The sequence below is a fragment of the Curcuma longa genome, chromosome 6 (assembly GCF_044706935.1).
Source record: "Curcuma longa cultivar G26 ecotype Majalengka, Jawa Barat chromosome 6, ITB_CL_G26_1.1, whole genome shotgun sequence".
NCBI classification, from domain to species: domain Eukaryota; kingdom Viridiplantae; phylum Streptophyta; class Magnoliopsida; order Zingiberales; family Zingiberaceae; genus Curcuma; species Curcuma longa.
The window spans coordinates 9,957,735-9,975,200 of NC_133866.1; the positions used below are offsets into that span (position 1 = coordinate 9,957,735).

The 17,466-nt window shown below is 34.8% G+C and overlaps 1 protein-coding gene and 1 non-coding gene across 2 annotated transcripts; both read left to right on the forward strand.

The window, feature by feature from the left end:
- Nucleotides 1–5,273: 5,273 nt before the first annotated feature.
- On the forward strand, nt 5,274–5,840 carry LOC141830571 (uncharacterized). The gene has a single exon (XM_074717976.1). It carries the CDS (start codon nt 5,274–5,276, stop codon nt 5,838–5,840), a length of 567 nt encoding a protein of 188 aa, XP_074574077.1.
- A 7,811-nt stretch (nt 5,841–13,651) lies between these two features.
- Nucleotides 13,652–13,739, forward strand: TRNAS-GCU (transfer RNA serine (anticodon GCU)). The gene has a single exon. It is a non-coding gene; the product is annotated as a tRNA-Ser (tRNA).
- The last annotated feature ends 3,727 nt before the right edge of the window (nt 13,740–17,466 follow it).

The following is a 17,466-nucleotide window of genomic DNA, read 5'->3' on the forward strand; positions in this document are numbered from 1 at the left end:
CCAGTTTGATTTGGAATGAAATTTTCCAGATCTGTGTTGGATCTTGGATCTTGATTCCGGCGGCTGTGCCTTGGAACTAGGGCTTCGGTTCAGAACCAAGGAGCTAGGGCACGGTTTTAATTTGGTAAGGTGAGTAATTGGATCTATAGTGTTTGGTTTGGTTTATTAGAATGGATCACTGATTTGTGGCTTGAATGGGATGTCGGTTGCTGTTAGGTTAATCCAGAGAGGGATTTGATTTCTGGCAGCAAGGAAAGAAGAAGAGAGGAGAAAAACTGAAGCTGGTTCTAGGGTTTGATTGGGCTCAGAATAGAGGTAAGCTTCCTTGCTTGCATTCGGTTAATTGTTGGATTTTATAGTAGAGTTGTTCTTATCTGTTGTGATTGGGTTGTTAGTTAAGATTATGATATGAATGGGATGTATAGTATGGTTAGGGATTAAGACCCATTTAGATTGTTTATTAACCTAAAATCAACTAGTGAGTTAACCTTAGGTTTTGGATCATGATTAAGTTGGTTAAAGTTTGTTGATTAGCTTGGGTTGATTAAACCTGAGATTAAATGGGTTAATCCGATTAATTAATTAATTGATTAATATCATTAATTAATTAATTAGTTAAATCCTGTTAATAGAAATCTAATGGGTAGATTAGTCTAACCCAAGTTAGCTTAATTGAATAGATTAAACTAACTTTGATTCAATTAGGGTTTCTTCGATATATATGATATATTTAGGATATTATCATTGTATTTGCAGGACCCTGAGTGATACTTGGAGTTTGATATATACGAGGGTTCTGGGGGTTCTAGTTTTTGATCTTCGATACATCAGGTGGGTAATTTACTGTATTTGGTCAATACAGTTCTTTCTATTTTCAGTGCATGATTCTTTAACAGTTCTTGTAGTTTGATACCTTGATGTTACTCCTTTCCTGTTATTTGTATCCTCTTATGTTACTCATGTTTATATCATGCTTGACCTTATGTCTGTTGATCTTGGATTATTAATCTTGACTATTGTTTCTATCATTGATATGACATCTGTGATCCTTATTGATATGATTCTTTCCTTATGATACCTGAGATCATGATGACTTATACCTACGCTTATTGATTAGTATGGTAGGTGCTGATTACTATGATTTGAGCATCTCATCATGATGCATGATAACGATTGTAAATCCCATTATTGTGGGTCTATCGTGATGGTAGATGACTTTAGTTGTATATCTATATAGGTGGTTATCATACCCTATTTCCATCACGGTGATGGCGACTGTATGGCAGTGTACGCAGTCGGCGGTTTTATGGCAGTGTACGCAGCCGAGTCGATGATTTGACCTCGACACCGGATAGGAGTGGTACTCGGAGAGTACATGGTTGGTACGTCGGTGATGAGTATTAGAGGACAGATATCGGCCATAGGATATATAGCTTATCATAGCTACGGGATCACCGGACGCGGAGCACTGATCCCCGATTTGGATCACCGGACTACTTTGTTGTAGGGCGCGGAGTACTGATCCCCCGATGCCGGCCATCCCAGCCTCAGATGCTTGCACGAGTGTTGTAGTGAGTGGGGCAGTTGCATCATGCATATGCACATCATGTGCATGATATATATATGTATTGGACCGTACTGATACTGCATTTTGATTGTCTACTTGTTTGATTCTTGACTGTTGCACTATGCTTGACATGTCATTCATATGGTGCATTACATGAGATTGTTATATTTGGGAGGTGTCCTAAGGCAATCGCCTTATGATTATACTTTGTATTGAATAAATTCACTGTTTAAGTGCATATTTTATATGTTTGATTGGATCTTAGACTTGTTCACTGAATGTCCACAATACATTTCATAGCATGAGAGAATTTGTGATACGATCACAAACTGTGAGTTTCTCTACATGTGTAATTATGAAAGTATTGAAACTTTCCCTAGTCGATGAATTGATGAACACGGACGTCATCGATTCTGTTGAGACTAGCACGTTTATACTCCTTGGTTTACCAAGCAGTAGCTCTCACTAGCTGGAGACATTGGATGTTGAGAGTTAAACGTGGATGCTAGTTAAAGGTAGCTAGTTCATTGGAGTGACCTGCCATGAGACTTCATGTGGTTCCTTTTGTATGTCAATGAAGTTCTCAGTGCAGCTTAAGTGCGAGTTTCCTTAGACTTGCGGTATTCAAGTCACCTTGGTCGCGGAAGCTTATACTTTAACATCTTAAGCAAGCATCTCCAAGGAGGTGTGGACCCGAGATGATTGGGTATAAGTTGAAGTGCCCGAAGGTGTTTGAATAGCCCACAGAGGATTCACCGCTCTTTATAAAAGAGACGTATACCCTACGGCCGCTTGTTTGGATTGTTACTGAAAGTCTTTGGCCAAAGCAACACGTATTCTTGAACACGTGTACGAGTAACTCGAATCCTCAGAACAAGGAAGTAAGCTTGGGCTAGGTGTGACGTAGTCAGCCTAGTGGGGACTGACACACACAGACCATGTCCTGAACCAAGCGGGTATAAGACGGTGAAAGGAACGAGGACACGTTTCAGTAAAGCTGCTGAAGGGTTTAGAAATTGTTCTGAAATCAGTTATTGATTTTTCGGTCAATTGGGGATCATGATGTACTACTAGGTGCCACTCATGATCGATCCGAAATTAAGAGTTAATTTCGGACGGCCAACATAACCGGAAACCTATTGGGTCACACGCATTACAAGTTTTGAAAGGACTTAAAACGAGTTTGAGAATTAGATTCTCAGAACAGAAGAAATCCGGTTAGACCGGACAAAGGCAAATGATGGATTCTATCTTATGAAGATGGATTAATCAAAATCGGAAATGATCTGGTTGTTGAACCAGACAAATCGATTTTGAACCAAAGATTGAACCAACTTGGTTTGGTTCATGTTGGAAGGCATTTTGGCAAAATGGAAGGCATGACGGGCTTCGTCTTGAGAAGACGAAACAAACGAAACTTGTTTGGGTTCAAATCGGAGTTCATTTGGTTATTCAATTAAATCGTTTTGGTTATGAACCAAATTGAACCAAACAACCCGGTTGAACCAAAACAAAAACCCAGGCATTGAACCCGGTTCAATTGAAAAACCTAAAACCATGGTTTTGACAAAACCGGTTCAAGCTATTCCGGTTCGCCTCCTTCTTCCTCAAACGCGCGGACACGCGTGTTTTTCTCCAGCCCGACGCCGAAGAAAAAAAGGAAAGAAATCCTTGGGTGGCCGGATCTTGCGCAAACAAGGAAGGAGATCCTCTCCTCCATCCATCAAGCACACAAAGAAGGCAACAGAATCCTTTGATTGTTGCTGATCACGCAAAGAAGGAAGGAGATTTGATCTTCTTCCCAAATCTGCCGGCGAGCAAAAAGGAAGGAAGGGTTGGCCGGCTGGTTAGGGATTTGGGCTTCGGCTCTTTAAAAGGAGGTGGGGCCGGCGGTTTTAAGGGATCGAAAACCTTCTCTTTTCTGCCTCTTCCTCTTGCCGTTTCCTCCTTCCTTTTCTCCGGTTTCTGTCCGAAGAAGAACCTGCTGGTTCTGTTTCTTTGCTTCCCGCCGGCCGGAAACTTCCTTGCTGCGGAAACCTGAAGCTTCTCCCTGTGCTGTCTGCACTTGCTGTTGCTTGCTGCTTGTGAGCTTGCTGCCCCTGCTGCCCTTGCTGCCGAGCTGCTTGTTGCTTGCTGCCGTGAGCTTTGCTTGCTTTTTGCCGAACTGTGCTTGCTGCCTTGAAGCCAAAGCCGGAAGCCTCCATCATGCTCCATTTTCGTGCCTTTGAAGATCACCGGAAACCAGTTTACCGGCGATCGTTAGAAAACCCCGGAAACGAAAGCAACGTGTGTTGTTGCGCGTTTCCGATATTAGGGTATTCTTCTGTATCGACCGTTGCTGATTTACGGCTAGTACCGTAACCAGCAACGCGACTCGTGCTTGAGAAGCCGTCCCGACAAACTTGGCGTGGATCACCGATAGAGCAACTCAACGTTTCATGCCCTTTCCGCTGAAAGTCATACAACAGGTATACCTAGAATAAAATTTGTTATTCTTGAAAATTTTAAATTGCTATTATCTGTGCAACCTGTTGTATCTTGCATGCGTGCGTTGTGTGTGTTGTAATAATTAGTTTATTACTTGTTTTTCTTCCGCTGTGTATTCGTTTTTGAAACGCATAAACACGCGCAACGCACCTAGCCGATCCCAACAGTGGTATCAGAGCCAGGCTGTGCAAGCAAACGCGGAAAAATATTTTTCGTATTATAGTTTGTATATTAGGAAATATATATTTTTAAATTAAGAATTTTCTAATTATAGAAATTCCTTAATTTGTTAAGGAAATTTCAATTTAGGAAAATTTTATTTTCCTAAAATAATTAGAATTTCCTAATTTAAATTTTTATTTCCTAAAATAAAATATGTGGTTAAATTTGGAATTGTTTCCTAATTTAACAAAAGATCGCGATTCATGAAATCAGATCTTTAAACATATTTTAACAAACCATAATTGGAAAATTATAATTAGTTGCCATATATGTCATGCCATATAAAATTGTCATGTTTAGCTGCATTATGCCATGCCATATATGCCATGCCATATAAAATTACCATGACTAGTTGCATTATTTATGTCATGCCATAAATGCCATGTCATGTAGATTTTGCATGAAAGATGATGAGACTGAAAATCCCTTATTTAAAATATTAAAGTCGACACCTTCCGTTAATATGCTTTGAACCAGAACTTGGTTTCTGGCTTGGGTTGTTGGACTCTCTCCAAGCCCAAACCTGAAATCAAATATGTTCAAATCATAGAGACTCGATCTCGTGATTAACGGGTTGACTTTAACTTGAAGCATTGACTTGTTGGACTCTCTCCAAGGTCAATGTGGATAGAGGTGAAGTTGGGTGCTATGTATACGATGCATACGTGTTAATGCGTTAACAACCCGATGTTTATGCCGATATTCAATTAGTTGATAGCATAATGTGATAGTTATGTATACGCGATACATAATTGACACACGATGTCTACCACCGTAGCTAAGAATAGCTTGTTGGACTCTCTCCAAGGTTATTCTTATCTATGGTGGATATCAACCCATTTGGAGATAAATAATTATCTCCCGAATCAGAGTAAGGGCTCTCGATTTCGTAAAATAAATGGGAATAATTTATATATGTAAATTGTTTACAAATATATTTCAAAACTCATCTCTCATATACTCGATTTGTTTTCTTTCTTAGGTTAATCGTTTAAGAATGTCGTCTTTGAATTTGCGTACGATTTTGGATACCAATAAGTTGACTGGCCCTAACTTCCTGGACTGGTATAGAAATTTGAGAATCGTTCTCAAAACTGAAAAACTTGCCTATGTCCTTGATGACCTTCTTCCCACATCCTTGGCAGATGATGCAACTGATGACCAAAAGTTGGCCTATCAAAAACATCTGGCTGATTCTGAATTAGCTAGTTGCATCATGTTAGCCTCTATGTCACCCGACCTGCAAAAACAGCATGAGCATATGGATGCTTATACTATTGTTTTTCATCTTCGTGAGTTGTTCGATGAGCAGGCGAGATCCGAACGGTTCGATGTCTCTAAGCTCCTCTTTCGCTCACGAATGCAGGAAGGTACATCTGCAGTACAACATGTATTGAAGATGTACGGGTACATTGAGAGGCTAGGGACACTCGGTTTTGCGATGGACCACGAGTTAAGTATTGACTTAATTCTGCATAGTTTACCCGACAGTCATTCACACTTTGTGATGAACTATCGTCAACAATTATCAACCACACCTACTACTATCATGTATATGTTATGATGTTCGGGTCAAAAAGTAATGATTACAATTACTTAAGGCATAATCAACATCAATTAGGACAAGTCGTCAATCAGACATATATAGTAGTAAATTCGTAGATAGATATTATAATAAATAAATGAGATTGTAGTAATAGTAACAAGTTCATATCACTGGTTAACGATTAAGTACCAAGCATCGACTCTAATAAGGATGAAGATAAGATTTCTAACAATTGATCTATAATATGTCATGTACTACAAATTAGATCTGTACTGACCAAGTACAGGAGTACCCACTTGGTATGATAAATGTTAGAAAAAGAACCCATAATATAATCTTCTTATTTATTCAAAATCAACAAATCAAGATCCTGCAATTTGCAATAGACAACACTCACTAAATACAACAGTACATTTAATTTTGCAGTAAAATAAATCCCCTAATATACTATAGTTTATCTCCTCTACTTAATTTATCTTAATCCACTCCTTTCCAATTAAATGGTTAACACAATTAAACTATTAACACAACAAGATCACCTATAATCCAATTGCACTCATTCCAATTAAACTCAAGCTAATCTCAGCCGAATTTAAAATCAACCTAACCAAATCCAATTAACACAAGTTAATTTCAGTCACAAATAATCACATAAATCCAATTAATTCATACCACACTTAATCAACCGGATCTAAAGCTATCGGAAAAACAACACAACAATCAATAAACTCACCTCACTGAACAGCTAATGCGGTGAATCCTTCAACAATTGGAACAGATCGATCCCAATGCAACCCTAGCTCCATCGATCCCCAATAGCAAGCAAAATCTAATAGAATCAACACATAGGAATCTCAACATCCCAACCACGAACAAATCCAACAGAACCAAAATCCTAACAAAATCCATAAATCTGATCACCGTCCTCAACATCCAAACAACCAAAAAATCGATCACAATAACAAAACCTAAATCCAATTGGATGAGTAAGATAATAGTGTATGATTCCATCATCTAGAATTGTAGGAGAAAAGATAGACAATATTCCAACATAATTCTAAAAAAAAGAAGGGCTGGGGAGGTTATAGTTAGAGTATAATATATGTAATAATGTCTATAGGCTCTAAACCCCCGTCTATTTTTCTAGGAATTATTCTATTCCAGAATCAATTAAAAAAAATTAGGATGGTTTACATTATGGAAGAAAAGAATGGATATGTGATATTAGAATCACATTAAATATTCTTTAGTTATATGAGATAAGTCTATCCATAATATCGCTATATTACATAACTATATAATATTTATTTTTTTTTTTTAGTATTGTTTATTTTATTCATTTATTTATTATAGTATTGTAAGGCTAGAATTTCTATTTTTCCTAATTACAACCAATCCTATAATCATAATCTGGATCCTCATTATTCATATTTGTTATGTTATATATGAACAATATACAACATATAATAAATATATATATTTATTATCCGGTGTAATTCAAATTGAAATTAGATTCAATTCATTATATATTTCATTATATATTTCTTATTATATATTTCTTATTATATATTTCTTATTTATATATTATATATTTATTTATTTATATATTATTTATTATTCTTAATTCCTTAATTCTTATATTTTTATATTAAAAATTTTTGTTATTATTTTATTTATTCTTATTTGATAATATGTATAATATACAATACAAATTACAAATAATATAATTTATTATAATTATAAATAAATAATTAATAAATAAATTTTTAATTTTTAATTTAAGTTAAGATATTAATTATTAATATCTATTGGTACTTTTTTATTACATAATATGTATTACATATTAACTTTTTTATTACTATTACATATTAATATATATATTTTATTATATTAATTTTTATTTATATTGGATTAATTTGGTATTAAATTAATTTGATAATTTGATTGATATTGATTGCAGCTCACACTGCATTTAGATAGATTTCAATATCAGTCCTTCTCTTCTAGCAATTTTTTTTTTAAATGAAAAAATAAATAAACTTAACAATAGTGTAGTGTAGTAAAGAACGAAGAATTAAATGAAAGAATGGTTCGAAACAAAGAAATACAATAGTTACAACTGTATGCATATGGATTTACAAAAACTCTATGATAGTTAAAAACTAAAAACGAGATAGTTCTGACGATTCCGTTTTTTAATTTAGTAATTAATATTATTATTTCAACTTGGAGTTTTTAGTTACTTTGACCGCTGGATCTTAATTAAAAAAGTCATAATTGATTGGTTGATTGTATCATTAACCATTTCTTCTTTTTTGTTTTGTGTGAGGAACTTACCATGAATCCACTGATTTCTGCCGCTTCCGTTATTGCTGCTGGATTGGCCGTGGGGCTTGCTTCTATTGGACCTGGAGTTGGTCAAGGTACTGCTGCAGGCCAAGCTGTAGAAGGTATTGCGAGACAACCGGAAGCAGAGGGTAAAATACGAGGTACTTTATTGCTTAGTCTAGCTTTTATGGAAGCTTTAACAATTTACGGACTGGTTGTGGCATTAGCACTTTTATTTGCGAATCCTTTTGTTTAATCCTCAAAATATAAAAAAGTACCTTAGAGACTTTTTTCTTATTAACTATTAACTTGGAATTTTCCTTTGCTTCTTAGAATTATATTAACACGTTACTAAAAAATTACTTATTTATTAAGACAATACCTAGGAAGGGTTGATTTGAAGATGAGGAATTACCGCATTCACTTGCTTTCTTCCTTTCTGTCTTTAGCTTAGTACAATAGAAAACTTTTTTATTTTCATTGTTTGGAAGTGTTTCAACAAATGAAATATTTTTCAATTGATATCAGATCTAAAACCTAAGTCTAAAGTCTAAGTAAAGTATCTTATTAGAAAATTTTTTAAAATGTAAAAAATTTAAACAAAACAAATGAAATTACTAGATTTCTTTTATTCTCATTAAATAAATAAAGTGGAAAAAAAAAGAAATCGATCAAAAAAAAGGGGCGATCGGAGTGATACAAAAAGAACTCTGTTCTTTGTTAGTCCTATCCAAAAGAAAAGAGAGGATAATATGAAAAATGTAATTGATTCTTTCGTTTACTTGGGCCACTGGCCATATGCCGGAAGTTTCGGGTTTAATACCGATATTTTAGCAACAAATCCAATAAATCTAAGTGTAGTGCTTGGTGTATTGATTTATTTTGGAAAGGGAGTGTGTGCGAGTTGTTTATTTCAAGAATAGGATGGATCCATCCATCTGCACTTATGGTATTTATAAGGGATAGGGGAAATAGTAAAAAAGTGCACGATCTCGACGAATTTCTTCTGAATAAATTAAGAAATTATATGCAAGAACCATAGCATTTCGTGATTTATTGGTAAATCCACTTTACTTTGATTCTCTATCAACCAATAATGCGAGACCTTTAACATGGTTAAAGCTAAATTGTTTAAAGTCCGGACAAAACATGGTATTCTTTCTACCACTACGTTAGTAACCAAATCAAATAGTTCAAAAAAATTGGTAATTTATTTGATTTTGATATATAACACTCATATCAATAAATAAATTTAAACTATTTACGAGATAAAAAAAGGAACTTTGTTTGCTTTTTTTATCTAATGCCGAATCGACGACCTATGTATAAAAAAGAGGAATTTTTGGACTTGAAGAAACAAAAACAAAAATATAATATAATTATTATTATTTTAATTTTTATAATCATATTTCCTTTTTTCATTCAAAAAAAAAAAAATGAAAAAAAAAAGTACAAATAAAAAAACAACTTTGCTGACAATTTTAGATTTTGATCTGGTCTAGTCGGAAGAGTCTTCCTAATATTCTGGTTTTTTTATTTTATAAGTTTTGATATGTTTAACTACAAACAGAAAAGAGAAGGTAGGCTCATTACATTAAAAAAGCTATGGGAATACTCATACCATAAATAAATAATTGAGCGTGAGAGCCAAATGAATCGAAAGATTCATGTTTGGTTCGGGAAGAGATCATGGAAGTTGTGAAATTAATGGTAAGATAATCTACTTTCATTAAATGATTTATTAGATAATCGAAAACAGAGGATTTTAAGTACTATTCTAAATTCGGAAGAATTACGTAAAGGGGCCGTTGAGCAGCTCGAAAGAGTCCGGACTCGCTTACGTAAAGTGGAAATAGAAGCAGATGAGTATCGAATGAATGGATACTCTGAAATAGAACGAGAAAAAGTAAATTTGATTAATGCCACTAGTGATAGTTTGGAACAATTAGAAAATTACAAAAATGAAACGCTTCATTTTGAACAAGAAAAAGCGATTAATCAGGTCCGACAACGAGTTTTCCAACAAGCCTTACAAGGAGCTCTAGGAACTTTGAATAGTTGCTTGAATAGTGAGTTACATTTCCGTATGATCCGTGCTAATATTCGCATTCTCGGAGCCATGCAAAAAATAACGGATTAGCCTTAGTTTATAATTTAGGCATTATTTTTTTCCTTCCTAAAAAGAATAAAGAAACGCTAATGGTAACCCTTCGAGCCGACGAAATTAGTAATATTATCCGTGAACGTATTGAACAATATACTAGAGAAGTAAAGATTGTGAATACCGGTACCGTACTTCAAGTAGGCGACGGAATTGCTCGTATTCATGGTCTTGATGAAGTAATGGCAGGTGAATTAGTAGAGTTTGAAGAGGGTACAATAGGCATTGCTCTGAATTTGGAATCAAATAATGTTGGCGTTGTATTAATGGGTGATGGTTTGATGATACAAGAGGGAAGTTCCGTAAAAGCAACAGGACGAATTGCTCAGATACCCGTGAGTGAGGGTTACTTGGGTCGTGTTATAAATGCTCTGGCTAAACCTATTGATGGGAGAGGTGAAATTTCAGCTTCTGAATCTCGGTTAATTGAATCTCCTGCCCCAGGTATTATTTCGAGACGTTCTGTATATGAGCCTCTTCAAACGGGGCTTATTGCTATTGATTCTATGATCCCTATAGGACGCGGTCAGCGAGAATTAATTATTGGGGACAGACAGACCGGCAAAACAGCAGTAGCCACAGATACAATTCTCAATCAAAAAGGCCAAAATGTAATATGTGTTTATGTAGCTATTGGTCAAAAAGCATCTTCTGTGGCTCAGGTAGTGACTACTTTCCAGGAAAGAGGGGCGATGGAATACACTATTGTGGTAGCCGAAACGGCGGATTCACCTGCTACATTACAGTACCTCGCTCCTTATACGGGAGCGGCTCTGGCTGAATATTTTATGTATCGTGAACGACATACTTTAATAATTTATGATGATCTCTCCAAACAGGCACAAGCTTATCGCCAAATGTCTCTTCTATTAAGAAGACCTCCCGGTCGTGAAGCTTATCCAGGAGATGTTTTTTATTTGCATTCACGACTTTTGGAAAGAGCCGCTAAATCAAGTTCTAGTCTAGGTGAAGGAAGTATGACTGCTTTACCGATAGTTGAGACTCAATCTGGAGACGTTTCAGCTTATATTCCTACTAATGTAATTTCCATTACAGATGGACAAATATTCTTATCCGCCGATCTATTCAATGCCGGAATCCGACCTGCTATTAATGTCGGTATTTCTGTTTCCAGAGTTGGATCCGCAGCTCAAATTAAAGCCATGAAACAAGTAGCCGGCAAATTAAAATTGGAACTAGCACAATTTGTGGAATTAGAAGCCTTTGCACAATTTGCTTCTGATCTCGATAAAACTACTCAGAATCAATTGGCAAGAGGTCAACGATTACGCGAGTTGCTTAAACAATCCCAATCAGACCCTCTCGCGGTGGAAGAACAGATAGCTACTATTTATACCGGAGCGAATGGATATCTAGATTCGATAGAACTTGGACAGGTAAAGAAATTTCTCGGTCAGTTACGCAACTACTTAAAAAAGAATAAACCTCAATTTAAAGAAATTATATCTTCTACCAAGACATTCACCGAGGAAGCGGAATCACTTTTGAAGGAAGTTATTCAGCAACAGATCGAACTGTTTTTACTTCAAGAACAAACATAAATTTCTCACTTTTTTCTATTCTTAGTACAAGAATAATAATCGTTGAGAAATAGTTCTAATTCGAATGATTCAAAAAAGGTTTCTTGGTATAGCCATTTTAAAAATGGATGTAAATAAATTGCGTCCAATAGGATTTGAACCTATACTAAAGGTTTAGAAGACCTCTGTCCTATCCATTAGACAATGGACGCTTTTCATTCCTATTTTCTTCTTTTGTATTCTTAGTTCATATAAAAGATATTACCGGGAAAATCCTTTATAGAAAAAAGGATGTATATCTAAATTGATGGTGCATGTATTTATAATACATAATATGTAGCGGGTAGCGGGAATCGAACCCGCATCGTTAGCTTGGAAGGCTAGGGGTTATAGTCGACGTTGGTTGATTATTTTTAACGTCTCTAATTCAAAACTGAACATGAAATTTTTATTTCATTCGGCTCCTTTATGGAAGATTGATGTATTCATAGAGAAAGAATTACATCCATAACATCTATGTCAGCCTTTCTGTTTGAATGTATCCAAAACTATTTGCTTACTAGATGATCCCTCTAGAGGAGAGGGATTATATGAAATCCGTCTAGTCTAGTTACTTCGTTCTCTATTTTTACTGGCAGGATCCTGAGGAAAAGAATTTCGTTTCCACCGAGCTGAAACAATATGCGATGCGGATGGTTCTAGTAAACCAAAACCACTCTCTTCCAGCTTGTTTGGCTTCAATTTCCCTTTTACAACACCAAAATAGAAGATCTAGTTACGATTGGAACTAAACTTTTGTATCTTCATCCATGGATCCTTAGTCATACTTATTCGATTGGAAGACTGGATCCAGTTCAAAAAAATTATGTTTCACGACTACATAATCCATTTTTATTTTTAATAAATAAAAATGAATTTCTAATAGGACTTTGGATACAAATCGTGAGAATGTATGTTCTTCCTCAAATATGCTATTGAGAGGTAAAGGATTAAACCTTTTTAAGAAATAAAGTTTTTGATCGGAGTATGAAAAAAACGGAGATACCCCTTCCCTTAACTATTTAAGTTTTTAATAGAACGAATCACACTTTTACCACTAAACTATACCCGCTACATATACATTATTGTATATAAATGGATTATTTGTCGAACAAAGGAGTGAGACGCAATCAAGATAGGATCCAAATTATGGTGTTGACGCATATTTAGTCCTGTTAGCCAGGGACTTAAAAGGGTAAAGGGCACAAAGCTTTTAAAATTTTCGAATTTTTAAAATAACATACATAAATTTCAATAAGACTATATATATCCTTGTTTTGTTGGATTGCTAGTATTTTCGGATTGAAGGGGTCATTGAAGCTAGACAAAAAGAGGTACGTACTGGCCTGGCCGGTACTTAACTAAGACCCGGCCTCGGCCGGGGGAATAAATCTTTCGTACAAAATCAAAGAAGTAAGGTATTCTTTCTATTGTATTGTAGATACTTGTTTCGAATCATTATCTAAATGTAATTCCTGATCAAATTCGTTCTTTATTTACTCTGAACTTACTTATTTTATATTAATGAAAAATAGGAAATTCCTAATATAAAATTTTATAATTGCATTTTATTTAATTATAAAATAATAATTTATAATATAATATTATATTAATATATATGTAATAGTAATATATATTAATATATTAATTCATAATATATTCATAATATATGAAATATGAAAATAAAATAAAGAAAATATTGAATTCTCCGTAATTTCTTTAATTTAAATTATTTCGATTTTCTTTTCCGTTTAGAGTTTGGAGAGATGGCTGAGTGGACTAAAGCGTCGGATTGCTAATCCGTTGTACGAATTATTCGTACCGAGGGTTCGAATCCCTCTTTCTCCGCTCGCTCTGATTACTCGACCTGCTTGATACTTTCGATTTCGAACTTTCAAAAGGAATTTAAATTCCTTGAATTTATCATAGGTAAATTTATAGAATAGATAAAATAATAAGAAAAGTTTAGAAAAAAAAATTATTCCTCACGTCCAGGATTACGTCCTGGATCATTAGATAAGAATCCGAAGATGAAGAGAGAAACAAAGAATATCACTACTGTGTAAACAAAGAGTTTAAGACTAAGCATTACACAACCTCCAAAATAATCTTATTTTCGAAAAAGGGAATAGATTACCTATTTTTTCTTTTCAACACATATACTATTTTGTTTAATTTGTTTGTTTAATTTTACACGACCCCCTGCAAAAAATTCAATTTTGGAAAAGAAAGTAATTTTTACGAATTTCTTTGTATTGTATGTAATAAGATTTTTCTTTCTTACTTACAACTTACAAAAAACTTCTTGTCATATCGACATTTAGGTATTGTACGGGACCTAGACCCAGTAAACTCTTTGCTCACTGAAAGGTGAGAACGAGTAAATAAGCTGATCCAAATTCATCTTTGCGGTTATTTAATATTAATATACAATAATTGAAATTTTTGAATCGAGGGTTTATTTTATAATAAGAATGTAATACTTAGTCGATCTTATTCATTTTTCGAATTTTATTATCGAATAAATCATGAATCGATTTGGATTTGGCAAAATGAGTCTATTTGGCAAAGTATTAAAAATTTCATCGAAAACTTACAGCAGCTTGCCAAACAAAAGCTAATAGAAAAAAGAAAAGAGGTATAACAGGCATAACATCTACGATTGGATTGAAAACCGCATAAGCTTCGGGCAATTTGGCAAAGAAAAAACTGTTCGAATAAAGGACAGAATTAAGACAGATACAGATTAAGCTAAAGATATTAAGCATAACAAACATTTCGTTCTTGTGTATTAGATAATTTTATTTTGATTGAATTATTTTTATAAGGGAAAAATGAAAAAGAAAGGAATTCTACTTTCATACATTATCTTAATTGAATTCTATGTAATGATCAATGAATTTTTTACATTATATATATAATTTATATGTCTTAAATCCTAGCAACAAAAATATGCTACATATGTATTTAATATGTATTTATTTTTCATATGTATTTATTATGTATTACGTATTATGTAATGTACTTTTGGGGGTATTTTTTTTTGGGGGGGGGGGGGGGGGGGTTGACCAATAACTAATAAGACTAGTAGTCTTTACTAGTGCCAAAGGATAAAAATGGGGCGTGGCCAAGCGGTAAGGCAGCGGGTTTTGGTCCCGTTACTCGGAGGTTCGAATCCTTCCGTCCCAGATCCTATCTTCTGTTTCTGATAGATAGGATCACACTGTATCCCACATAAAAATCCCACATAAAACAAAAAATCTTTAAGAGAACAAAAAGTTGTTCTGAATTCTTAGAATGTATTTTTTTTTTATAAATATGTTTTATTCATATGATAGAATATCGAGGTAAATAAATTTGATCCTTACTGAACTTTATCCTTATCCCAGATTTACAAAAAGTATATAGAATACTTTTCTATCCATAGGTAGAAACTATCCATAGGTAGAAAGTATGGACTATTATATACTGCTTGTTGAGCCAATGACTATTCATAATTACACATATTAAATGAAATATATTTAAGGTTAAATATATTTCATCGTGGTTTGAAATTCAATTGAATTTTATTTTTTTTTATTAGAGGAATGTTATGGTAAAACTTCGTTTGAAACGATGTGGTAGAAAGCAACGTGCGACTTGAAGGACATGATCGGCTGTGGATTTTTACATCCACCATTTTCCATAAAAATGAAGATGCTCTTGTCTCGACATAATTTGTTCTGTTCCATTAGGAATCTAATTTGTCTTAGATTGATAGTACGTGATGGAGCTCGAGTAGAAAAGATTGATTTATTTATCAAGGGGAAGAATCTAGGGTTAGTGCTAATCAATCAATAAGTTAGATCAACTTTGTAAATATATCTTCAATATCAATATAAAATAAAAAAAATCGAAAGGTTTAAACTTGAAACAAGTTAAAAAAAAAAGTTTTTTTTCGATAAAAAGGTGTATCCTAGGAAATCAATTCTTCGTATTCTATTTCTATGGGTATTCCATTTATATAGAAAAAAATAACAAAAAACAAAAGGTATGTTGCTGCCCTTTTGAAAAGGAGTAAGGATCACCGAAGTAATGTCTAAATCCAATGATTTTACAAAGGAAAGATAAAGGATTCCGGAACAAGGAAACACTATTTTCAATTGTCTCAAGAAAGGGATCAGAATAATTGACTCGGGATGAGACAAACAAAAGAGGTTAGAGACGGCTCAATAAATGTTTAAGGATTCCCCTGGGACTATGTCAGAATTACCCAACTTGAGTTATGAGTACGAATGAAAAATTTTTTTCTCGAGTTCGAGCCGTATGAGGATAAAACCTCTTATACGTTTCTGGGGGAGATTGTTTATGTGCATCTATCCCAATGAGCCATCTATCGAATCGTTGCAATTGATGTTCGATCCCGACGAGAAGGGAGAGATCTTCGAAAAGTGGGTTTTTATGATCCGATAAATAATCAAACTTATTCAAACGTTCCTGCTATTCTATATTTCCTTGAAAAAGGTGCTCAACCAACAGGAACTGTTTCTGACATTTTTAGGAAAGCAGATTTATTTAAAGAAAAAATTTCGAGTTAAAGTTAATTAGTTAAAATGAAAAGTTAATTAAAAGAAAAAAGACCAAAATAAAGAAAAAAGGGGGGGAGGAATAAATATATATATAGTGTAATTATTTACCTACAATGATTTTGATTATATTTTGGTTGGATCTGTTGCTCATTGTTTGAATTGGAGCTAGGTCTGTTAGAATCGATGTTAAAAAAAAACGCGACGAAGTCGCGAGGAACGTGGTCTCCGCCTTCCTCGCGATGAAATCGCAAGGGCACGAGTTAAAAGCGGAGCCAACCCTATGCCACCGCCTCTCCCACGCGACTGCCCCTTCTGCTTCGCTGCTTGCGATGCCACTGTAGACGTCGCGTTCATCGCCTACCAACGTCACCTTCGCCGCCTGTCGCGCCTGCGATCGCCGACGCCCTTCCGCCGTGAGCCGCGACATCTCCAAGTCGCGACGCCGCTGTTGCTGTCCGCGATCGCGCCGACACCTTCTTCCCACGCGATCATTGCCTCTAGTCGCGTTTTCTCTTCCTAAGTAACCTTTTGTTCCTCCTTGTTAATTGCTGCCCTGTTCCAGCCGGCGACGACCCCTTCCGCCCCTCTTTTTGGGCAGCGATCGAGCAGTAGTCGGTTCGGGTCCTTTTCAGAGTAGCGAACCCCCTTAGCCGTTGCTTCGGATTTCTATTCGTATCCAGACCCCTGTTGCAATTGAATCTTGGAGCAATCAATACCGTTGATTGGGCAACCACATCCTAAAGCCTTCTTTCCGGCAACCACAACCACTTGTAGAAGGTATATTTTTGTTAATCGATGTGTAGATAATTAGATTATGGCGAAGGGTTCAATTAGGAATGTGGAATATTATAGGGAAGCGAAATTAAAAATGACTATTTGACTTAGGGTGGATCATAAGGTTTAGATTTCATATTATTATTTTTATTGAATAATATTTTAATTATTTAAATTATTTTAATATTATATATAGATACTAGTTCGAGTGGAGCACACTGATCTGCTAACAC

Coding starts and splice junctions, on each gene's coding strand:
- LOC141830571 (XM_074717976.1), top strand. CDS start 5,274: ATGTCGTCTTTGAATTTGCGTACGATTTTGGATACCAATAAGTTGACT.